At 39.1% G+C, this 25,339-nt stretch overlaps 2 protein-coding genes across 7 annotated transcripts in view; both read right to left on the reverse strand.

Moving 5' to 3' along the window:
• LOC148426273 (sialic acid-binding Ig-like lectin 14) overlaps nucleotides 1-4,676 on the reverse strand; it is a 32,497-nt gene extending 27,821 nt beyond the window's left edge. The window contains exons 1-6 of the mRNA XM_088409470.1: nucleotides 4,192-4,676; nucleotides 3,605-3,732; nucleotides 3,232-3,284; nucleotides 2,630-3,034; nucleotides 2,077-2,391; nucleotides 923-1,189 (exon numbers count right to left, since the gene is read on the reverse strand). Coding sequence (XP_088265596.1) covers nucleotides 923-1,189; nucleotides 2,077-2,391; nucleotides 2,630-3,034; nucleotides 3,232-3,283 — 1,039 coding nt within the window. The 5' untranslated portion in view covers nucleotide 3,284; nucleotides 3,605-3,732; nucleotides 4,192-4,676. The remainder of the gene's footprint in view (nucleotides 1-922; nucleotides 1,190-2,076; nucleotides 2,392-2,629; nucleotides 3,035-3,231; nucleotides 3,285-3,604; nucleotides 3,733-4,191) is intronic.
• Nucleotides 4,677-5,327: 651 nt separating this feature from the next.
• mag (myelin associated glycoprotein) lies at nucleotides 5,328-24,703 on the reverse strand. 6 transcript variants are annotated; one of them, XM_088411455.1, is made up of 13 exons: nucleotides 24,578-24,703; nucleotides 17,347-17,443; nucleotides 14,169-14,269; nucleotides 13,955-14,018; nucleotides 13,489-13,857; nucleotides 13,035-13,331; nucleotides 12,703-12,960; nucleotides 11,858-12,118; nucleotides 11,208-11,516; nucleotides 10,418-10,517; nucleotides 9,299-9,395; nucleotides 9,024-9,077; nucleotides 5,328-7,448 (listed from the first exon to the last, which is right to left on the reverse strand). In XM_088411455.1, exons 4-13 carry the CDS (start codon nucleotides 13,998-14,000, stop codon nucleotides 7,293-7,295), a joined length of 1,947 nt encoding a protein of 648 aa, XP_088267581.1. In that variant the 5' UTR covers nucleotides 14,001-14,018; nucleotides 14,169-14,269; nucleotides 17,347-17,443; nucleotides 24,578-24,703; the 3' UTR covers nucleotides 5,328-7,292. The 6 variants fall into 6 exon arrangements, with proteins under 6 accessions (XP_088267581.1, XP_088267580.1, XP_088267582.1 ...); XM_088411454.1 differs by lacking the exon at nucleotides 24,578-24,703 and adding an exon at nucleotides 21,631-21,768; XM_088411458.1 differs by lacking the exon at nucleotides 24,578-24,703 and adding an exon at nucleotides 21,631-21,768 and having other exon boundaries at nucleotides 7,300-7,448; nucleotides 9,264-9,395.
• Nucleotides 24,704-25,339: the final 636 nt, after the last annotated feature.

Here is a 25,339-nt window from a genome sequence, read left to right on the forward strand (position 1 = left end):
GATTTTTGGACTTATTTACTTTTTACTAATTTGAGTAAGCATTTTTTGAGCTCTCATTAATACTGATACCAAATTACCGATAGCATTAGTACTGTAGCATTAGCACACAGAGACAAAACAACCATTAAGGCGCCCAATCACACCTTAGGACTATTTACTGTGTCCAAGACACCTGTCAGGCATGTTTTTTTGAGTGTGGGAGGAAGCCGGAGTGCCCGGGGGGAACTCACACAGGCTCGGGGAGAACATGCAAACTCCACACCAGAAGACCGAAGCAAGCTGAATTTAATCTCGGGTCCTTTGTGAAGCGAACGTGCCAACCACTGCTCCACCCGCAATATTTTATGATTATGATAATTAATATTATAGTTTTCTCAATGAAAGTAGGTAAACGCGAAAAATTAGTATAGACATCAAATACCGAAATAGAGAAAGTCATCACACCACCCCAAATGAGTTCGCAAAGAAACGAAGATGCGCATTATTAATGCACACTAGCCATCAAGGTAAAACTTATAAACATACATCCATTTAAAGAAATTAGATATTAATGGGTACATCAGACGAATTCACATGGATGCAGTTTATTTTGAAAGACGTTCTGTTAGCCATTCGCGCCATTGGTATCGGCCACCATGATGGTTGAGTATTCCAAATGCGGCTTGGATCGACCCCCGGTATCGGTAATCACACATCCTTTGTTTAAACCATAGGTGTCAAATTCCAGTCCTCCATCCTGCATGTTTTCCAGTTTTCTTTCTATTCTATTCTTTCTTTCTAGACTATGATCACTTGAAACTCTATTAACCACATTATCCTGAAACCCATTGCATGGCGTTTCAGAGCATTTTGACTGATCTTTCCAGAGCCCCAAAATACGGTGCTGCGTGATAGCAAATAAGCGTGGCATCGCTGTGCTCACATGTCACCATCACGTCCACATGCGCCGTACGGTGGGTCGCTGCGCACTGGTAGCGTCCGGAGTGGGCCGCCGTCACATTCGGGATGATGAGTGAGGCGATAGCTCCGGTTAGGTTCAGCTGTGATCCCCGTTCCACGTTTGCGCCGTCGGGGTAGGGAAGGTTCCACGTGACGTGAGAGGGTGGGAAACTCTCAGCGTTGCACAAAAGAGTCAAGGTGTCACCTTTCTTCAGAGTCGTCCGTCCGGAGATAGACAAAGGCTTTTCATCTGGGAGGAAAACACACGTATATCGTTTCAAGTTCATGTGATCCAATCAGGCCATCAAAGCCATGATTATTTTGGAAACAATAAAAAGGTCAAATACAGTGGAAGACCGCATGGTTGTGGTTCGGAACCCGGGCATAGTCGTTGATTTTTTTTTTTTTTTATAGTTTTAAATAAATTGTGTTCTAAATTGTGTTTTAAATCAATTTTCCTGCCACTAAGTGGCATTAGCAATTCATTTGAGGCTGATGACAGGAACAGTATTGATTTCTTTTAAAAATAAGAGCAAATTAAATTGAACATGTAACAAATAATATTTTGAAGTAATAATTATAATGTATGACATTTCTTAATGCCTATCATGCTTTTTAATGCCATTTAAGGCCTCTATTTTCACAAAATCAATACAAAAACTTTGAATGCTTATTAATGACACGCAGAAACACCATACAAGAATATGGCATACTTTTCCAAGAATAAGTTTTACAAGAAAAGGTAATTTTATAAAAAAATAACTGATGTAAGATCGAATGAGATTTTTTCCTGCCACTGGCATTCATTTTCTGTCAGATAGTGGTGACAGAAACAGCGTTCTTTTCTTTTCAAAATAAGAGCAAATTAATTGAAACATGAAGAAAAGACATTTTTCGTAAAAATGTTGTAAAATATTTTCCATCAAGTACATTAAAAGATTTCATGCTTCTGAATATCAGATGTAATGATTTTTAATGCCATATGATGATTTAATTTCCACAAAAGCAATGTAATGACTATGAACGTTTATAATGAGTCACTGAAACCCCATATGAGGATATGGCATGAAGGGACTAAACGCAGGTTTCCCACAATGCATTGCAAACTCCACAAAGTTGCCAGCGAGTGCTACTCACAGGTAACATTCAGCGTCAACGTCGTCTCCGTGCTCACGTTGACTCCCCAATAGGAGACTTTGCAGGTAATGCCACGGCCGTGGTGCTCAGCAGTAGCGTTGAAGGTCAAGGTTGACGTGTATCTCAGAGTGAACGGCGTATAAGTCTCCCTTTGGAAACCGATGACGGAGCGAGTGGCGTTGTCGCTCGCCAGCATCCACGCCCAGCTGATGGTAGGGACGAAGCCAGAGCACATACCCGGGGCCACGCAGTTGAGAGTGGCCGCTTGACCGGCGGTCGCCGTGGTGATCCACACGCTGGGCTTTTGCATGAGAGCTAAAATGAGACCACCACCATTCCGGTATGAACATCTTGGCCACCAGATGGCAGTGTAATAAAGACACAAAGACAGACATATTTCACAGCTTAGTGAAAAGAAAAAATGTCTGAATAGTTATATTGTCTGTCTACCTGTGTTGCTACAGCTTGTGTTGAAATTAAATTAACATAAGTCAACCATTCATGAAACTTTAATTGTAAACTTTAATTAGCACAGACTCGCCATGCGTCTTACGTCTTACGGTGACCAACACTCGTTTCTTGAAGGTAAATCCCTCAGCCTGGTTCAACAGCATCCCGTTAACTCTCAGCTGATAGGCTCCTGAGTCTGAAGGTCGGAGGTCATTGACCACGATGCTGCAGTCCCAGCGACTCACGTTGGCCTCCAGCATCCAAACTCGACCCCGGAAGTCATCTAGGATTTTGCCGTCGTTTTTGGAGTGGAAAATAATCTCAGAGTCGCCGCATCTGCTTTTGCTTGGGGGACACTTGTACCAGACGATGCTCTGAGGCGTGAAGGACATGGCGGAGAAGGAGCAAGGGATGTAGGCGCAGAGTCCCACCTCAGACACGACCACTGATTTGCTCAGGTTGATGCAGAAGTCATTCATGCAGAAGTCGTTGCTATGTGATGTGCCTGCTTCAAAATAACACCACAGAATAAATTTAAAACAACAAAAAGCGATAAAACCTACTCTTAAAGTTGAAATTGTGCTGAGTGGATGTATGACATCCTATATGCTGCCACCCACTGGTCAGCTGTTGCAAGTGCACATCACATTTTTTTTTTTTGCCATTGTCCAAATAAACATCCAGTCAGACTGCTTCTTTTCATACCTGTGTAGATGTTCACATGGAAGAGCAACGCGGCCCATGCACGACAGAACATCCTAAAGGGCAGAAATGTTAATTGTCTCACACAGAAACAAACACAGAGACGTTCATGTGGGATATCAACGTGAACCTGACATTTCTTAGGCTTAAATAAGCTTTTTAGGGGGAAAATAATTTTACATGAAAAAAGTGTCATTTTTTTTCATTTAATCTGTGAACTAAATACTAAAAAAAAAAATTAAAGAAAAAGGTTCCAAATGAACGCAAACGTGAAATTTGCTGCCATGTTGCAAATGTATTGTCACATACACGTTTATTGATGTTTTCAAAGGAAATCACAAAAAAAAACCTATAATTTCAAATGGACTGTACGTACCTCGTTATGTGTATGTGCAGCTATTGTCTTCTCGTTATTTCTCCTCCCAACTTTCGATTCGTCTTCCTTCTTTGTGCAATAGCAAAAGGGTTTCAGGAAGTGTTAAATTCATCACAGGTTTTTCCCTGCTGACAAAGCGGCCTTTTTTTTTTACATTGAAATTACTCTTAAAACGGGTCTCTTCCTGTCAGTCAAAAAAAAAGATAAATCACTTAAGTTATTATTACCTTGTCATTTTTGGATGTACTATCAATGACAAAAAATAACCTTGCTAGGATTTTTTTACATCCAAACTAATTTTACAACTTACGTCTCTTTTTAACTTGTAAAAGCCATTCACTGATTTTTTTTCCCCCACATTTCTTTCACATTACACGCAAATTCATTAGCGAACGCTTCTGCTTTTTTTTTTTTTTTTTACTGTTTCGTCACGGTCAAAAGCGGAACTGTCTCTTCTTCACCTTGATGCACGAGCACAACAATGAATTGTTACATTATTACAGGCTTAAAGATTTGGCAAAACAATAGTTTATAACAAACGTAATTGCATAACAATTGTCAAATTGACAAGGTTAGTGAAAACTCACCTCAATTCAATGTCAGCACAAACACGTTTGGCATCACAGAAAAGGTTCGCTAGCGTTAACATTATAGTAGCTTGAAAATAATACAAACTTCCTTATATGACACTAAAGTAGTCGTTGGCAAATTTAATCTTGTGAGCATAATTCGTTCATTCTACGAGAGTAATATAATATACATTATAAGTATTTGTTTTGGTGTGCTGGGGGTGTGGGTTAGAGTACGCATGCGCATGTACCTATTGTGCAATGCAATAAAAAAAAGAAAAAAAGAATGGAATTGAATGCAAATAAATTATTCCGCCATTTATATAGGCCAACTACTTTTGGTCTGTCGGTAGCATTAAGGCAGCAGGCCATCCACATGGACAGTTCCAGCTTTCAAAAACCTCCATTGGATTTCAGCGTATGATCGTTTACCTGTCTGTTTGTGCCCTCTGTTGGTAGAAAGTTGATACTGCAGCCAAGTAAATGGAATGACTGCAAATGAAATGCTCCCAAGATATACCGCGGTTTGGTTATTGCGGTTTCAAGCCCTTTCTTTCTTTCTCTCTTTCTCTCTTTCTCTCTTTCTTTCTTTCAATTACAGGTTTTCTTTGCATTTTTTCCTATTAGGTCAAACGAGTCAGTGTATGACTACATCTATTGAAGGATACAACAATCTACAATGTAAACAAACATTGAACAAGTAAAAAAGATTGATATTTTTTCTCCTTCTGAATAGGAGCAAACAAAAAGTATTGATTAGTTTAATTCACTTTTACCAAACAAATAAACTTTCTACTTGGCAGATTTCAGTTATTGTAGGTATTTTTGAGAACATACAGATACAGTATACATGCTGACAGAACACTGTACATTCAAAAAAATAAAATAAAAGAGTAACTATAACAGATTATCAATAAATTGCCTCATGTTCCAATTACTTTGTTCATAATTTGAAAACAAAGTCAGCACTTTAGTAGAATCGCAGCTCAGAGGCAGATGATTTGCAGAACCTTAAAATTAAAACTAGACAATTTAGATAGACCTATTCCAAACCGTTTTATACCCACACTCCAAAAGCAACAACATTAAAAAAAAAATGAATATAAATTGTGGTTTTGTGTGTGTGTTTGAATGGAAGAAAAATACCAATGGACTACTGGGGTATGCCTTTAATGGTTGGAAGGCCATAAATACACAACATGTATTATGTTTGAAATTATCCAAAGCAAGGTCAATAACTGTCATGTCGAATGTTTTGGTGCAACATTTGAAACTTTGTATTGTTCGTTGTGACATCACGCTTCTTAACAAAATACATATGCATTAATAATTTGACACCATGGTTATAAAATTAATCAATTAGCTGTATTATTTCAAATATCTCTGACTGCACAAATATCTGATGCCACATAAGTGAGAACATCCACACAAAAGACCTCCAAAATTTCTCCAAAATGCCATCGCCTTTCAGCAGTTTGAACACACTTGTACACAAACAGGCACAACACACACACACACACTCACACACACACACACACACACACACACACACACATTGTCAAAACGAGATAACACTAAAAGTGTGTTTTGTTGCGTTTTTCAAAACTCATCAAATGCTGACTTTGTTACATTTATAAATGTTTTTAATGACTCTTGGAGACGGCGATGCTTTTGTTTGCTGTACAACGTTAAATCGAATAAAAAATATTCACTCAAGGTTCCACCTTGACCCTATCAGGCAAAAGAAATGAGAGGACTACAGAAGCCCGAAAAGGTCATGTATTTTTAACCTTGAGAAATATTAATCCAAAGTACAAGATTTGATGACCCTTTTGATCTTCCGTGTGGTAGGTGACGTAAAGGACGACAAAAAACAAACATAAACACCGTTTACCCTTTCCCTCATGCTTTGACTGGCAGCAGACACAGTGACAATGACACAAACAAAATGTTGACTGATTGGGGGGGGGGGGGGGGGGGTGCAACGGCAAAAGTTTCTTTCTCCTTTTCCGAACATGTTCGGTAAATTGTAACTGTAACTGAAATAAGTTGTAGTATTAGTTAAAAGTTATGTTTAAAAACGTATTGTTATTTACATTATTGACAATCCCCCAAAAGAACTGAATTCAAATAAAATTTTGATCTATAACCATTTTGCTCCCTTAACAATGACGTCTTGTAATATATACTTGATTAGAAAAAAAATCACAATGAATATTAAAAAAAAAAAAATCTAAATCTTGCAAAAAAAAAAAACTCCCTTTTCTTAGTCTGTGGTGCTTTAGTAAACAAATGCAGTGCAGCTCAGCCTCTGGCTAGCGGGCGTCACAGCTAACAATGAGCTTTTAGGCGCTATGGCAAATTAGCTAGCTTCCCTGATTGGTCATTTAGCTCGGGATCCATCAAGAAAACGCTACATTCAAACAAGCCGCTGCTCTTTTAAGCGACTGATCCTCACCTCGATTATTGTCAATAAACTACTTCTTAATATTATCTTTATAGCCAAAGTGAGGTTGAGGAGAAGCACAAGACAATAAGCGAGGGAGCGTGGTAGAAAATAGAGGAACTATGCTAACTGCTAAAGCTAACTTTAAAAAAAGCAAAAACAAAAACGAATGCTTGAGTTACATTAACACAAAAAAATACAAACATTCATATTCATGTTTGATTTGAAATTTTTATAGATAATATTCTTATTTATGGTCGGCGTGGCAAGTGGGAGGGTGGGCGCGAAACTTTTTCTCTTTCCTAAGGGGGGGTTTGCAAAATATAATTGAGAAGCATTGCATTAACCTATGCTAACGCATAGTAAAGTAATAATTTTAGTCAAGTATATAATATAATAATAAAAAATAAAAACCCGTGTGCAACCCCCAAACCGAGAACCGCCTCTATTAGAATTTTTGGCATACCGTTACACCTCTTGTTGAAACAATAACTCGGGTTCAAAATTTGGAAAAAACAACTAAAAATGAGTCACGTTCCACGGAGAAAAGGTTAGCACTTACGCATGGAAATCCGACCAACAGAAAACCCAAGTCGTTGCGGGGCCGAAGGGGGGGGCGGGACATTTTGCAACTGCGTCTCGCGCGGCCGAGGCATCAGGGAAGGATCGCGATTCATTTGGCTTTGATTTCCGCGTAACTACTGCTGCCGTCGTCCCCCCTCCCCGGTGCCCCCTCCCTGGGTGGGCCAAACTCCAGAGCGGCGTAGTTCAGCTCTCGCCTCTCCATGCCTGCCAGAGGGCCTGCAGGTTGGAAATCCCCGTCTTCTCCCTGTGGCACGAAAAAAAGAATGATGTGAACAATTATTGGGTTTGAGTGGGAATTTGACTTTTTTTTTTTTTTTTGCTTGTAAAATGGCAATTTGAAAATATTTAATACAAAGGTAATCCCAATATGTAAAGAAAAAAATATAATTGAACTGCCAGATTTTTTTCTAAAATTCGAATATTTATTAAATATTTTTTCACTAAATTATCAAAAAACCACCACACAAGCAATACCCACAAAAATTGAAATGTTCCAAGAAAACAACAGATAGAAACCAACTTACTTTTCTGAAAGTAAATGTGTCAACTTTTTCAACCAATTTATTTTACATTAGAACACTGATAACGATTGTAAAATGTTATATTCAGAAATGAAATGTTTTTCCAACTGCAAATCTTGTTTTTTTTGTTTTTGTTTGTGTATGCTTGAATGGAAAATTACCAAATGATTACTGTCTAATCCAGACAAACATACGGTCCATGGGCCATATCTGGCCTAAAAATGAATAGGACTGAACCGGAAGTGGCCAATTGCCACACCTGTGCGAATTAGCTTCAGTGACATAAAGTGGAACACTTCACGATCATTCATGTTAGCATTAGCATCAAGCTTCATCATGCTACTGCTCAGCGCATGTAAAATACTTTGATCGCCCTGAAGAAATTCAGACGTTTCAAACTTCTTCTGTCATGTACAAGTATGTCTCTATGTGGGTCCCACCCTGTGTCCAAAATGAGACACTGCAGCACCATTTTATTCTGTTTAAACATTCATTGCACTTCAACGCACTCCTTGGAAAGTTGTACAACCACATATTTTGATAGGGGTGATTTCCTTCCGCTGGATACTTGTGGTTCTTGCATTTATTTATTTATTTTATACATTCCCAGCACATATTATGTATAAAAATATGTATTTTACGGACAAATGGAAAAAAGATCATAGAAAGTTTCTATTCATCTCATGCAATTTAAGGAAAAATACTATATTGGGATATAAAGGGGACCAAAAAGAAACGTATATTACTTTATTCATCTTTATTTATTTATATTTTCAACAAAGTTACAGTTGACTGCAGATATTCGCGGGAAATGGGGACAATGCCTGTACGTATAGCAAAAATCGACATCAAATTCACACAAATTCACAATTGTTTTGAAGCTATATATTGCACAGAATTGAAACCTCGATTGGTGATTTATTTATTTTTTTGCCTGATCTTTCTTTTCTATTTTGCTCTTCAAATTTGCAATGTGTTTATATGCTCAATAAAATCACCCAATGATTTTACCACTTGAAAAAAGATTTTCCCCCCATGTGGCCCCTGACTACAATGAATTCTAAAGGGTACACCAAGAATAGTTTGTATCATACGTGCACATTAAGATGTGAGTGGTTATTGGTGGAACAAGATGACTTGAGACATTTTAGGTGGGCAAATGTGGAGGTTAGCGAAGAGGCAGCCATGCAGACGACACTTTGGCGTAGAAAAAAAAAAAACACCAACAAAAAAAGGCGTACATAATATAAAAGCGGATATGCCAGGAAGTGCGAATCGCCGAGACTAAAGAACCTTACCGTGCTCTCCTCTAGAATGGAGTTAAACTTTGAGCCCAACAGCTCTGTCTTAAGCTGTGCAGGAGTTAAGGGAGAGAAGAAACAGACACAAGAAGGGGAAAAAAACGCAGAGAAGCGATGAAAGCAAGAGAAAAAACAATGCGTTTCCATAAAAGGTTCAAGGTTGGGGGTGAGGTGTCGTCACGTGTCAAGGGTTGGGGGGGGAGGGGCGACGACGACTAGTTTGACTTAACATCTTACTTCGCGTCATCGTGAGAGTCATCGGCATGTCTCACCACTTTCTTCCTCAGATTTTGTTTGTCCTTCTTGACTGCGCTGTAGTACAAAGCGGGGTTCTCCAGGACCACGTCCTGCCTAGGGAAGCCATTTTCTCTGAGGGGGGGGCGGAGTCACATGATCAGACTCAAACCTCAACGCTAAAACGCAGGGCGACACGCAAAGCCTGGGCATCCATTTTCAAACGACAAGTGCCGTCGGGTTATGCTGAGCGATGCGATCACGCCGATGCGTTTAGTTGCAGAGGGCGATCTCTCAAAGATGATTTGGAAGCTTTTAATTTGGGGCAGCGTCCGGATAAAGCAACTTAGTGTATTTAGCAAGGGATGAGTGAAGGATACAAAAGCTGTGTGAGAGCAGGATAGTATATACATAAGGGGTGTAACAGTATGCAAAAAAAAAAAATCATAATTATGTGCCTTTGTTTTACCCCTCCTGCTATGTTGTGGGTGGAAAGTTAAAGGAAGTGATGGGATGGCTCATGTATAATTTTTAATAATTTATTATAAAACTAATAATCAATTATAATTTCATTAATTATCAAATTAAATAACTAAAAATAATATTTTTTACTCTTTACATTTAAAAAAAAAAATCTTAAATAAAGGCAGTCTTCACATTTTTAACTGTTGTACCGGAAAAAGTCAACATTTAGAATGTCCATTGTTTATAAATACTGTGTAACAATTACAATTGGGAACTTTGTGCAGTCAAACAATCTAATGTGTGTTAATGCATACTGTCCTGTAATCTGTTTTTCATTAGCTACCGGCAAAAAAAAGCCTAATGCTAGCCACAACTTCCACAAGTTGAAATGTAGCTGTCCCTTTCCTAAGTGTCGTTATAACGCTGTAGCAAAGAACCAAAATAAATGTACCATTACACCCCTTAGTATTGAGTTAGTCTCATTTTGTTAAACATCTCAACCAAGAAAGCACACATCTAAAAAAAATGTGATTTTCACGTCCACAACAATCTCAATTCCACACAAAATGCGTCAGTGCGTCTTAGAATGGATGACGAGGCTTAAGTGTTTCCTTGGATTTCATTGAGAAAAAAAAAAAAAATAAAAGCAACCTCAGCCTTGTATTTCTTGTGGTTCATCCTCCATTACTCACTTCTTATTGTTATGGCCAACGTATCTCACAGCCGCGATGATGAAGGCAATAACCGCCACTCCGCCGATTGTGCCCACGATTACGGCCATAAGGTACTTCTCTGGAAAACAAGGCAGAAATATCGTGAGCGAGGGATTTACGACAGGGGCCGTCAAGTGCAAATCACAACAAACAAATAAGCAAACACATTACAAAAGACATAATACAGCATCAAATCAAAAATCCCAAACAAAGTAGCAGACAAAAGAAAACTAGTGGCAAACAACCCAAAATGTATTACACGAGACAAGACTAAGCAAAAAAAACAAAAATCTAAAAATCTCACACACATAACAAAAGACAAAACATAACAGCAAAAAAATAAACTAATACAGTGCCAGCACTAGTTTGAAATTATGACCTATATTCTAATGTCCTTTAAAAAAAATACACAAAAATAAACAAATAATTCCTGATTTTTTTTTGTTTTTGTTTTTGTTTTGTTTCCAGATTTTTTTTTTTTTTTTGGGGGGGGGGGGGTTGTATGATTTTGCATTTTGTTCTTTCTAAAGTGATTTTGGTTACATTTAGATACTACAGTAAGGTGTATTTTTTTGCTGTTGTATTGTAGGTAATGTATGTTTTGTAAAACATTAGCAAAAATATGACACATTTTGTCAATAAAAATAAAATGATAAAAATTGGGACTCCATTTTATGTGCAGTGAAAATTCCAAAGCAGAAATTAGATGTATGATTGATAGTTAAAAAAAAACAACAAACTTTGTTGTGTGTATAGTCCTGCTACTCACTCTCTTGCTGCAGTTCCAGGAGGATGCTTTCTCTCCCGTACATGTTGGAGATGCTGCAGTGGACATTGACGGCGGGACCGCCATTGTTGGCCCGCTCGCCCTTCTCCCGCAGTTTGATCATGCCCGTGGATGTCTGGCCGTCCGTGTGGGTGTAAAAGTTGTAGCGGCCCTCCGTCTCATTGATGGTGACGTTCAAGTCGGGCAAGTAGAACTCAATGATGGGCTCGGGGTTCCCCGAAGCCATGCAGACGCACTGGACGCCTTCCCGTACCACCGTGCATTTGGATTCGTCCAGAAGGATGGGGGCATCTAGCAGAAACAAAATACGAAACTGACTATGAGGAAATGCTAGCAGTGTCACAGTACATGTAATCATTTTTTTTTTCTTTTTTTTCTTTCTACATCAACGAGCAACTACTGATAATGTCTTCCCACAAAAATATGAAGTGCTAAGCTAACATGTTCACATCAGTTAGCTACTATAGCTAAAGTGTTTTCCCACAAAATAAAATCCTAATGAGGGAACGCTAAGTGCTATGCTAACATGTTCCACATCAGCTAGATTGTAGCGACTACAGATATATATATATATATATATATATATATATATATATATATATATATATACACACACACACATATACACTCACACTCCACGGTGATGTTCAGGGAGCTGCTGGCACGGCCGTGCTCGTTCTCAGCCAGGCAGCGGTATTGGCCATCGCCCTTCGGCGTGATGTCCTCGATCTCCAGCACGGACAATTCATCAGCGGTGATGGTCCCCACCAGCTCGCCATCCTTCAGCCAGGTGAGAGTGGGTGGCGGGCTGCCCTGAGTGCTGCAGTGCAGCGTAAGCGAAGCGCCTTCCAGCACGGTCAAGGATTCGTTGACAACAGGCTCGCGGGGAGGGTCTGAAAACATGTTGTTAAAGATGTTACTCAGTCTCTGGGTCCAATTTGTAGAACTCTCTTATTCAGTTAAAAACGTAAAATTGAAAAAGATCAATTTCATTCAAAACTATTACATTTGTTTGCACTGTCTTTTAGTACTGTATTTCATACAAGATGACACAGAAAAACATCTAAGTAGAAAATACATTGTTAAATATATCAACTGTTCAACTGCCATTTTTTAACAAAGCATGGAGCTATTTTATTTATTAATCTTTAAATTAATTTTCAAAGTTTATCTATGTACCTCTCCTCTAGGTTTGGTTGCCTCAGCTGCTACAGAAGGTAAATAAAACCAAGTTAGCTTGGTTAAAATAAAATAAAATAATTAATAATAATTAATACTTTTGAATAATTTCCGAAGTTAATACTTAAACTTTGACAGCCTTAATGAATGTTTATCTCTTTAGATACTAAAGTTATTAAATAGAAATCATTTAAAAAAAAATCATTTTATTTATGCATTTAATTTAACTAAAATCAATTTAACCAGTTTTTTTTTTTTTATTTTATGATTTTTTTTTTTAAAACAATCCAAAACTTACACTTGACAGCCAAGTAGAGTGACGTATTCATGGCGCCGTAGCCGTTGTCGCCAATGCACGTGTAGACGCCCTCTTCCGCCGGTGTCACGTCATCCACGGTCAGCGACAAGTTGGACGCCGTGTCCCACAGCAGTTCCTGGTCTCCAAACTTCCAGGAAATCCTTGGAGGGGGGTTACTGTCCACCTCGCAGTGCAGCGTCACCGAGCTGCCTTCCATCACTTCCGACGAAACGTTCACCCACACCGAACGTGGAGCGTCTGGTTGAATATAAAACCGAAGTTTGCTTTTACGGAAGATTGATATTACAGCGCAGTTGTCAGTTTTAACGTACACTTGATGTCCAGAGAGACGAGTCTTTCATAGACCAGGGTGGTGTTGGGATAGAACACCCTGCAGCCCAGCAGCTGCCCGTTGTGCACTGGCCTGGGGGTGAACACAAGGGTACTAGACCGCACAGCCGTGTTGCCCTCCTCCGCGTAGTCCGCGCTGAACTCCGGGTCGGGCAGGTAATCCGTGTACATCCACTGGATCTCAGGGCTCATGTCCGGGCAGTTGTCAGGAGCGTAGCAAGTCAGCGTCAGGCTCTCGTCGCTCACGATCTCATCTGGGACGTCGATGTTGGGTTGGTCTAACCAGAGAAGCAGATATGTATTTATTCTGTTACTTTAATGCTACAGAGGTAACTAATTGTTAAACATATTGGAACATAACCATTCATTTCCAGTAAATGGGTACTCTCCATCCATCCATCCATCCATCCATCCATCCATAATAATGTGTCTTACCCAGGACTTTAAGATCAGCAAAGTCCGGAAAGGTGTAGACGTTGGCTCCGCCAAGATCCGCGCGGAAGTAATATCTCCCCGAGTGCTCCGGTCCAACACTGTTGATGAGCAACGTGCAGTTCCTCTGCTGCAGGTCGCCCAGCATCTTGGTGCGACCCTTGTAGCTCTCGTGGACCACGTCCGTACGGGTCTTGAATACCACCGGCGGAAAGAGCTGCGGGTAGGGTTGCCCGTAATACCAGATGCCATGGACGCCGCGATAAGGCCTGATGCCCGATGGGTACATGAAGGTACACTGTATGACCACGCAGGTGTTGGCCATGGCCGAGATGTCCCGCGGCACCCAAACGTTCCACTGGGAGCTGACATCTAACGAGAGACAAATCAAATAATGTGACCGCAAGCTCTAGTTAAAACATAGGAAAACTATTGTAATCCATAGTTTTGCCTTCCAAACATTTCTTACCTTTGATGATTAGCAGTAGCGGTAAAAGCAGCTTCAAACACCACATGATGTCCAGCCCACGCCTCTGGAACATATAAACACCCTGTTAGTGCTAACATGCATCATCATCTGAAAAATACATTGCAAATGTCAATGTCGTGAGTCATTTCTGCCATCTTGCTCTCAAGTTTCTGAAGCTTTAGCATTCAATTTGATGGATGACCACATCTAATACCTTGGAAGTATGATGAGTCAAAGCAAACTGATGTTTCACAGGAAAAGAGGCTCCACAGGTGGGTGTTTGCTCACACCCAGATGGCTTGACGACCTTCTTTTCTACAAACACAGAAAATGACATTTGACAAATGTCGAGTCAAAGAAAATGCTATAAAGAGCGGCAATGAAGAGGTTTTGGCACCCGCTTTTCCCATCTCGAGTATACATAAACCTTTAAAAAAAAACATTTAAAAAATATCTTTGGTATTGAATGAACTAATTAAAATGTATTTATTACTTACTTTTAGATATAAAAGTATTATCTGTGTTTTCGCCTATTCATGTGTTTTAATGTTTCTATTTGCTTCTTTATTTCATTGTACAGGACTTTGGTTGACTACGGTCTTTTTTAAAGTGATTTATACTGTAAATAAAATTTGACTTGACATGAGATTAATTAATCAAATAACTTAATGACCTGCTGTTACCCAATGGATAATTTGCCTGGCAACAGACAAATAAAGGGAGTACGAGCATTTATTTCTTTCCGCTTTAAGTACAGCTTGTGGTGTAATGGGGAAACATGTAACACATTAGAAAAGTGAAAATTTACAGGCATATTTGTTTATATTATTTATCTATGAACGCGCAGTTGTCATGTTCATCCTTGGTTTCTGTCTAAGGGCGCCCTGAAAATTACTCATTCGCTCCTATAGATATATTTTAAAAACATTTTTAAAGGGTCCAAACATGCAATCCCGTAGTACTGTACTTCTTTAAGTGTTTTCAAACTTTTTCAAGTTTTTGGTTAAAGGAGCTGTTACTAAATGACTTAAGTATTAAAGTACCACCACAAGCCATTTTCAGTCATTTTCACATGGAACAGTATTCTTAGACCCCTTGATACTATACCATAAGCTATTTATAGTAGTTGCATATTTTCTCAGAAAATTCTTGAAATGATCCTCAAATCTTTGTGCCAGCTGCCAACACCAGACGACGTGGGCGAAAAAAAAAGAGGCTTCCAACTGGTGCTCATTTGCACAACCAAATTCTGCAGCAATCAGTACAACCGATGTCATTGCTGGCTGATATTTTTCTGTCCTCGCACACAACATGACATCATACTCAGTGGCGATAGTAAGTTAGTTTGTAATGGCAAACAGACAAACATCGTAGCGTCAGTAGAGTCACTCATCATCATGGCGTAAGCTCATCCAATGAAAGGCTCCCACTGTTGACGCATCACATCAGCTTTGTGCGGATTACTGATGCCGTCTGTGCTGAGCGAGCCGGTGACGCACTATAAAATAAACGTTGCTACATTTCTGTGGAAAATATAGTCCCATATCGTGAAAATGGAGAGGAGCCGGCAAGAAAGGAGGATTTATGCATCACACGGCGGCAGCCGGTGTGTGCAGATGGCATGAGAGTGGATTTTGCCATGTGGCTCAACATGGCCCAAGCCATATTAGCTGTTGCTAAAAACAAAATAATTACATAGTGTGCTACGTAGCTCACTTCCACATGCGCGCTACAGGTCAAGAGTAGGACATGAGGGAAGGATTGCAAATGCTGACAAACCAGGCTAAGTTTAGCTCAACAACAACTTCCATCGACCAATAAGTGTACTGTTTGCCTACAGGGCTTTGGCAGCCTCTAATGGCATCTTACGCTCACCTATTAGCCCACAGTGCTATCATTAGCACTAGTGCAATATTGTAAAATAAAATAAATAATGATGTAAATAATTCAAACAAAAATTAAAAAAGGTTTTGTTGAGGTACCAGTTCTTTGAAGGTTTAAGCATTATTTATATGGCAGCAGGCGCAGTGGTCAACACCACAGCCTCACAGTTCAGGGTCCCGAGTTCAATTCCACCTCACTCAGGCTTTCCTGTGTGGGGTGAGCATGTTCTCTTCAGTCGCCCGGGCTTCCTTCCACACTTCAAAACATGCATGTCAGGTGTATTGGACATAATCGATTGTCCTTAGATGTGACTGGGTGCGTGAATGGTTGTTTATCTCTGTGTGCCCTGCAATTGGCTGGCGACCAGTTCAGGGTGTACCGCGCCAACTGCATGAAGTCAACTGGGATAGGCACCAGCAAGCCTGCGACACTTGTGAGGATATGTGGCTTTAGACAACGAATGGATAGACGGCTGGATAATAAGATGCATCCAGCCTGTCTCGTTACTACAACACAACTCTTCCACCTTCCCAAACACTTGAAAACACATTTTGAAATTGTTATTCCATTGTTTTTTCTTTCAAACATTCACAGTCAAAATGTATTTTTGACTTATATTGCTGTCATTCGGGGTGGGCTGGCCATCTGGAATACAGGGTAGATGCCCAGTAGGCCGCCGGTTTATTAGGGCCAATGTGATGCTATTTAATCATTATCCATTTTACCCTGAGAGACAGGCTCACAGTTCAGAGGGAGTAGCCCATTAATCCATTTGCAATTTAGACAGCAAAGTGGGCCAACCAGTGTTTTTTAGTGCCAATGAGGTACTATTTAACGTTTTCTTCCCCCCTCCATTTTAACAGAAGAAAGCGGCCCATGATTCAGAGGGAGCAGCCAACTCATCAATTTAGAATATAGAAGGCAAAGTGGGCCAATCTACATCAGTGGTTGAGCTATGTGGTATCCAAGAATGGTCATTCTGATAATGCATTTTATAATTTGTCTTTACAATAGGACATTTGAAATGTTTATGAATGTGGTTCAAGTTAAAGATATAAGTCAATATGCTAGGGACGATTTATTTTTGGACCAGTTCAGCTCTGCTATCAACAGCGGTGATTGAATTAAGTAATTACTACCTGCCCAGTAAAAATGAATCTTTGACGTCTACAGGCTATATTTGGCAGTGAATGAGTTCATAAAACTTCTTTTTTTTAAATCTCTTTTTTTCCTTGTGATTGGTGTTGGAACGTATCCCCTCCAACAACCATGAGTTTACTATAAAGCGTGAAATACAAAAGCATCCCAAGATGTCCGGACTCGCACAATCCCAATATTGCGTCAAGCTCCGCCATCTGCACCGGGACAAAAGGCAGCGAGCCGGCCGAATGAGCCCGGGCCGAGAGGCGGTGACACCCCCGCCGCCCCTACCCCCGTCGTCAACCTTCACAATGGCCTCATTGACGGATGGACAAACGAGAGCATACGCTTCTGTACAAACCACTTGCCTCATACCAGCCTCAGCACCAGGCTCCTGCTCCCCCTCTCACCGGCCTCTTGGTTGACTTCCTCGTCCAGACTTGACCACTCGGAGGCGGTTGAATTCTGTACGGCAAAAGATAAAAAGTCAGGAAGAAAGCCAGTCGTCAATTTTGAACAGGTGCCTGCATATAGTCCCCTATACGGTAGTGCCATTTGGTATGCCTGTTTGAAAAAAAAAATAAAAATACACTTAGCTTAAAATAGTATAACATTATAATTGATTCATTCTTCTGTATTGATTAAAGAAGATACCGGAATTATTTAACTAGTGGGTATTTTAGCATACAACATTCCAATATATAAAAATAACAGTCGTTACTCAAGCAGCTGATGATTCTGTTTTACTCCCATCAAGTCCAAATATGAAGCGTGGGCAGAACGGCGAACCCCCCCAAATATGGTTATGTAGTTTTCAGTATTTTAGCCTTAGCTTGGCTACATCACTTCTCGATTAAGAAAAAAAAATACATTTATTAAAACAACTGAAAAAAGGCTACTATTGATTTTTGTCACATCAATGCTGAGGAATGTTTGGAGGCGGGACACCGTCCGAGGTTCCCCTCCAGTATGCATACACATGAAACAAAGGACACTTGTCTTGTCTAAATAGTGACACTGATATATCAAAGAGAATAGAGATGGCATATTTCCATAATGTTTTTAAATAATAGGATAATAATAGGATATAATGTTTTGAGAGTGCGGAAAGCTCTTCATATTAATAAGTATTGATTATTAATCATTTATTTTGATAGAATTTCACATTATGTACGGGTGTGTATATATATATATATATATATATATATATATATATATATATATATATATATATGAGAAACAGTTTTAGTGTAGTAGTTTAGTTTTAGTGTATTAAAATGTTTGTTTATAAAATATTGCCAGTAAAATTACTGTTTGGGAACAAATGAAAGAATTTGTAATGGAGCCACTGAAAACTAGTGTTGGCCATTTCAATTTTGTCTGTTATTGAAATTACAACAAAGTGTTAATGATTCATTAGGCCCTTTCGAAGACTCAAGTAAAAAAGAACAATTAAAAAAATGAAAGGACACAAACTGAAAATTAAATATTGACGTTACATGGTATCGACTGATCCCAAATTTGGTATCAATATGATCCATATTTGGGTCAATCCGCTCATTGTGATTAACTGAATGGAAAAATCTTGAATGAGTGGTTTCTAAATCAGCTATAAAACATCTGAAATAATTGAAGTCAAAAACTGAAGAATGTGGCATGTCGGGGTCTATTACCATTCGGCATGCCGCTTCCCGCCCACGATACACGCATGTTAGCGTAAGTTGCACTGACACACTCGGCGGTGTGGGTTGCGCAACTATGTGACCTTCCTCTTCATCTTCCTCTGTTGCTTTTGTACTCGCTATTGTCCAGACATCTCAGTGGGTCACAACCAAAAGCGTTATTGCTTAGTATTGCTAGCACTCCCTTTATTGATGCTAGTTTTGCGTTCTTGAGTTTATGGATTGCATTTACGCATGAGTGGAGGGGGTGTGGCTTTTTAAGGGGTGGGGACTTAAGAGAAGGTAACAGAAAAATCCTGTCTGAAAGCAGATCATAACATCACAGCTTTGCCTTAAAGCAAAATTTTGCAAAACTTGCTCCTAAAATATGCTTCAACATGTGGAATTGTTCTTGTGCCAAGAAGAACATTTTCATTGTGACTACCTCCTGCCAGTGCGCTTGAAAGGCGCTTTGGAGGGTGCGAGAAAATGAAGACCTTGTGGGCACAAACACTGGCCTGCCATTGTGTACAATGGGATAACTGGAGGAATTTTTTTTTTCTTTCCGCAACAGGCCCGCTCACAGTGTGCACTTTGCTGCTAGGCCGTGACGCAAGCGAAGAGCCCCTCACGTCCTCCACCCTGACGAAAAAAAAGGACTACTGAGAGCAGCAGATGGTCTTCAAGCATGACGACTCTCCCACACACACATAAACAGTGAGTGGTGCCAGTGTCCAATCACTCGAAATGCCACAGTGAAAGCTGCTATCCTGTTATGTAGCTAAGACAAGTAGAGTAATTTTATTTTATTGCAATTTGACTTTGAAAAACAGTTTCACACTATTAAAGCTGGGACAATTATTGATACTGTGTTCTGCAGTCTATATATTTTTCTTATTCAGTTGGGCATTGGGCTGGTGATTGAGTACATGACCTGACCACCCAGGGGCAGTATAATACCGCAGATCATAGAAAATAAACATTGCTCATTGCATGTTTAAATATTTATACAAAAAAATATTTTGTGCCATGGCCCATCCTTTAGAACAATGGGACTAAACCTATTTTCAATTGCATACACAGTGTGAAATATGTTTTCATGTTCCAATTTATTTGCTCTTAATTTGAAAAGAAAATGAACAGTTCCTGTCACAGTGTAAAGAGCATCAAAATAGATTTTCTGATACTTGCAGGAATCCTGTTTTACTCTGAAGTGCCTTCACTTACTCCCAGAGGTACAAAAAAAAACATTTAAGAACTGTTGCTTTAGAATCAAGAAAAAAAAAAGTGAGAAAAATCATTTTCCACATTGATGCAATGCATCGTTATATGTTGATCTAATCACAAAACAAAGCTAAGTACATATTGTGAATTGAATCAAAGCATGTAACTCCCTTGATAATATCTGTTAGCTTAATGCTACAAGTAAATTAAAAATGCTATACAAAGTTGGGCTAACAAAATTAGCATTGACGTTCAAATAGTTGCCCAAGAAAATCTGTTAAACAAATCAGGTGCATTCTGCCATATTGTAAATACATTTTCACATTTACAGTAAATTAAGCAATTCACCGCTTAAAAATGAACAGCAGGCCAAATATGGACCATAATTTGGATCAGAATAAGAGTCCTAATTTTGTATTACTGTCATAATGGCTGTAGTTATCAAGCAAAGCATTTTTGTAGGTGGTACTTGGTGTAAAAAGCTTGATAAGCACCAACAGACGGAATAAGGAGTGATTTTGAGTGAAGAGTGAGCATAGAGAACATGTGAGCTGCATTTGGCAGACGAGCACAAAAAAATGGATCTGGTTGCCAGTGGGCAGATGGCGATCCACGGGCCTCCGCGGCCGTTTGGGAGCGCTGCCTTCCGCTCGGAACCAAAGGGGGGCACTGAATGGTACCCGCTTCGACACACTCAGCTAAATACAAACAAAAAATGGCGCCAAGCAAGCAGACGTCCCAGGAACGGAGAAGGAAGAATTTATAGCATGGAGGCTTTTCTAAAGCGATTCCCACTTTGACTACATTCACAGTAGTACTTACTATATATTGTGCTAGTTCAGCATAAAAAAATCAACTGTGTGGTTGATTTCATTTAAACGCAAAGACATCTTTTTGATGAGTGTTTTGTCAGTGTCAGTGAAGACATTTAATCCCAGGTTATTTATTTATTTATCTATCAAGCGTTAGAGTAAAGAAGGGTGAGAAAATGACTGGCTCTGAATGTGTTTAAAAGAGCGACTGTACTGAGAATTTTGTTTTTTTTAATTAAAAATTAATCATAAATGGAAAATTAATTAAAAATATATATATTTTTTTTGATTTAGCTTGCAAAAGAGTGATTTTTTTTTCTAATCTTCAGACTGAACATTATAAAAACATGTTGCATGAGTAATTTAGTTGTGCTTTTGTCTTACAATAGATCAGATAACGTTTTGGCACTTTATGACTGTCAACAAAGCTAAAATAAAAACTAATGTGCAAAAAATGTACTATAGTTTAGTGTTATTTTGTCTTACAAAAGAACGGGACCTGTTTTTAAACTTGTATTTGTTTTTTTTTGACAAAGGAGTGGATAATGTCCCTTTATTTTTTCCGATAAATGACCAGCCAACATCTTTATTTACATCCACTTGTCTGACATTGAAGAATGGTGAACATATTTCAAATTATGGTCTGTAAAGTAAATCTTGGCAGAAACAAGTGTTTGACCCAGGATTGAGTTACAATCAATTCAACCTGTATAAATTGTAAGCTTATTATAATGTTTTTTTTTCACTTTGCTGAACACTATAAAGAGTTCTACCTTAAGCGTTGCAAGATGAAGGAGAACTTCCATAAACACAAAACGCACTAAATCTTCCGACTACAAGCATGCCGGTCATCATCACAGTGACAACAAACAAGTAATAGTTGAGTGCGTACACGGATGAGCCACATGCTGCTACACCAAATGAAAGCTCACAGATATGAAGGGGGTATAGATACCTGAAGGTCACCTGCCAGCTGCTTTCCCTGTCACGCGAAGAAGCCACTTGCCACACTCTGTACCAAGCCCCAGTGAAGCCCGCCACAGCCCCCCCCGCCCCTCCTCCCCCTGCCGCCATCCGCACGCCCGCCGCCGAGACCCTCGCCCCGGCCCCCCTCTAACTGTGACAATCACTCCTTCAGTGTGGTAGCATTGTTCGCCCCAGGCCACTGCCATTCGCCACAAAGGGACGCACTGTTCATTTGCCCATAACGCTACGCTACGCTGTGTCGTCTCGTTAATACCTCCACCAAGGCACTTCATTGTTTGTTTAGATACATGATGGTCTTTTCTTCATGTGTAGGACGCTGATTACCGAGCTCGCCACTGATTTTTTTCTGAAAGTCCTGACACAAGGAGCCATGAAAACATTATGACTCAACCCAAAAAGTGTTTTTTCTCCCCGTATTTTAAAGAATTCATATTTGTATTGTTGTATCCCAGTGCTTCTCAAATAGTGTGGCGGGCCCCTCAGGGAGGCGCAAGGTGATGCCAGGAGTTGATGACTCCAGGGAAAAGGCGTTTTTTTGTTGTTGTTATGAGAAGTTAAATTGCAATAAAATAGTAATTTTTCAGGCACTTTGATGCACTAGTTTTTTTTTTATGTTTTAGATTAAGCTAAGTACAAATGCGGTAAAAACATCATAATTGTTGGATTGTTTTTTTTTTTCTTTTGTTAAAAAGGATACAGCCTGAGGTATATTTATCCAATTTTAAAAATAATATTATTATTTATAGGCAGCGCTTTGAGTCCGGGGGGGCGTAATGTTTTCTCTTTCCTGGGGGGCCAAAATATAATTGAGAAGCACTGATGCATCACAATTATTTTAGCATATATTAGCCTCAAGAGCAGAATTGCCTTTGCCATTTTTAACTAAATGTCACGATATCAATTAACTCATTCAATCTCAAAGACATATTTTCAAGCTTTTTTTTTTTTTTTTTTTTTAGAATCTAAACATTAAAACTACCGGTAGTATCTAGAAATGGCTCGTACGAATAGGTAGCTGACATGGAATTGAATGGCTGGACTCGAATTAAATGAGGTGAAAATATAAATTTGCTTGCTGAAAAGTTGTTTATTTATTTATTTTTAGCCGGTGTAGATTTTCAATAATCCAGATCATGAAAATCTACAAAGATTGAATCCAGGCAACTGGGCCCTCTTGTCAGTTCCCCCCCCCCCCCCCACACACACACACACACACACACACACACACACACACACAAAGAATTACAGAACTATTCCGATACACATCTTCTGTTCCAATAGTAGGGCCAAAGTGCAGTGTCCTGTGCAGTTAATTTAATTTCAAATGAATCAACCTTCACATCAGTCATTCCCAAGGGGGCGCTCAGACCTCCAAAACAGTAATAAACACACTAAAGCGGTCTTTGTTCTCTCTGGGACTCGCCTGCCTGACACGGCACAACACCGGAAAGTGGACGCAAATAACACCAGTCAAACAATTCTCTTTTTCTCTTTCTGCTTCTCACCTCTTGATGACCATTGGCGCTTTTGCACGAAGCCTCCGGGCATAAACCCTGAGATTATGTACTCTTTTTAAGTAGTGTTACGTGATGGATAACTTTCTCCATACTTTTTGATTTTCAAATGTATGTTTTAGCATACAAACCTATTTAGAGCCATGTTTTTAGAGCACTGTGGGGCTTACTGGACAGAACAAAACACCAAGAAAGAACCCATTGTGCCTCTGGACACTTGACCAGACTCGAGCTATGTATGGATGGACGCCAGTTGACTGGAGAAAAATGTTGGAATAAAGCAAGAAGAATGTCACATTCAAAGAAATAAAAAATAAAAAGCCCTTTTAAGTGTGGAAAAAAAATCCATGTTTTCCACAAGTGCAGGGGTGGTCAACCTAGGGAGCGTTAACCAATAAATGCATTTGATCAAGTCTACTGTGCAAATGCATCAGGCAGCTTTATTTTTTGCAATAACTGCATCATTTTGCTTCATAAACTATTGCCCAAATCAAATGAAAATTAGGATACTTAAATAAATATTTATTTCTTCTACTAACCAATATAAATGGACTGGAGAATCAAACTTTTCTCTTGTATGTACCCATTTTACGTACCATAAGGCACAAATAAAAGCCTGTAATTTGTTCTAAAAAATTAATATCCCTGAAATTTGGTATGCCTCGTATGTGCACCGAGTCCTAAAATCTGTAGAAATACTGTTGTGTGATTTTGGAAAGCCCTCTACGGCCGTAAGGGAAGAAACACACAGTTAGTGCTGAGAAAAAGAAGTCTCATGAACCATGTGACTTTTATTCAATCCGCCAGATGGTGCTGTTGGTTTACAACTAAAGTCTAGTGAGCTGGAAATGCATTAAATTTCCACTGCATTTTTAACCAAGAGTGACATCTACAGGGACAAAAAATATCAAAAGTTGTTCATGAAGCTCTATTTGCCCATCTCTACGCATAGTCCGTACATTAGCGGCAATAAACCAGAGAAATATATGTATCATACGTGCAGTTCGTATGCACAAAATCAACAGAAATACAATGTGCTTTTTCTAAATGTTTTTTGCTTACTAATTAAAACAAGTTTAAAAAAAATCATTTATATTTCGCCCCTCCAGACTACCTAAGGGCTTAATACTATTATTAATAATAAAAATAATAATGGTGTCCTACTTGGATAAGAATTCCCTTGCAATATCCAAATATTTGACTTGTATCTCACAATGCTGCAGTAGAAAATCTCACCACGATTACATTTATATCTGGTAAAAGACTTGCTGAAACTAAATCACGTCTCATTAACAATTTATACACACAACATTAAGTTATCGCAGCCTGCTAACATGCTCAAAGGAATCAACGAGGCTCTCGCAGATGACTGAACAAATTAGAATGAATGAGAGCTCTTACCTCATTAGTCAGAAGGGATGGATTGATGGATGTGAAGCAGTCCTCGTCCTCTCCATCGCTCTCTTGCTCTCTCTCTTACAAAGATGTCTGTGTGTCCGCCCCTTAAAAAGCCCAAGTGGCAATTTTAAACTAAAAGCATCGTTTCTCTATTACAAGCTACAGAAGAATGACAATCTGCATTCTACACTAATAGAAATCATGAAATTATAAACAAAAATTAAATGAATAGCAAGGCTTCAAGTAGCATGATTTTAACTGTCTATGTGTGAAGATAAGTTGGTGCTGTGCCGTAAGAAAAAAAATAATAAAATGACTCACTCATTAATGGCATGGGCAGTCCTCGTTGGCTTCCTGCTTTTTTTTTAAGGAAAAACATTCTTAGCCATTATACTGTGCCAGCAGAAAAATAAGTTAACTGATTGAAATTCAACTAACGTGATTAAAGGTTTGAATTAAAGCAAAACTGAAAATAACATTTGAAATTTGATTTTTGTGAAAGTAGTATTGCCCAACACTACTCAAATTGTAAAAATGAAAAGGAAAAAAAAAATCTACACACCCTATTGCTGACCTTGTTGTGGTGTGCTGTTCAGGTTTCCACCTCACATATTTTCGGTGAAATTATATACCTTTGTACAATTGTTGACAAGTAAAATGGTGTAAAGCTGAGAAAAGGTTTGTTTACACTGATGGACCACGTCAAAAATAGAAGTTCAAATGAGTATGTGAAACTGGAAAAAATACAAATAAATCATATGAAAT

Source organism: Hippichthys cyanospilos, chromosome 3 (assembly GCF_059441005.1).
Source record: "Hippichthys cyanospilos isolate Australia breed blue-spotted pipefish chromosome 3, RoL_Hcya_1.0, whole genome shotgun sequence".
In the NCBI taxonomy this organism is placed as follows: Eukaryota; Metazoa; Chordata; class Actinopteri; order Syngnathiformes; family Syngnathidae; genus Hippichthys; species Hippichthys cyanospilos.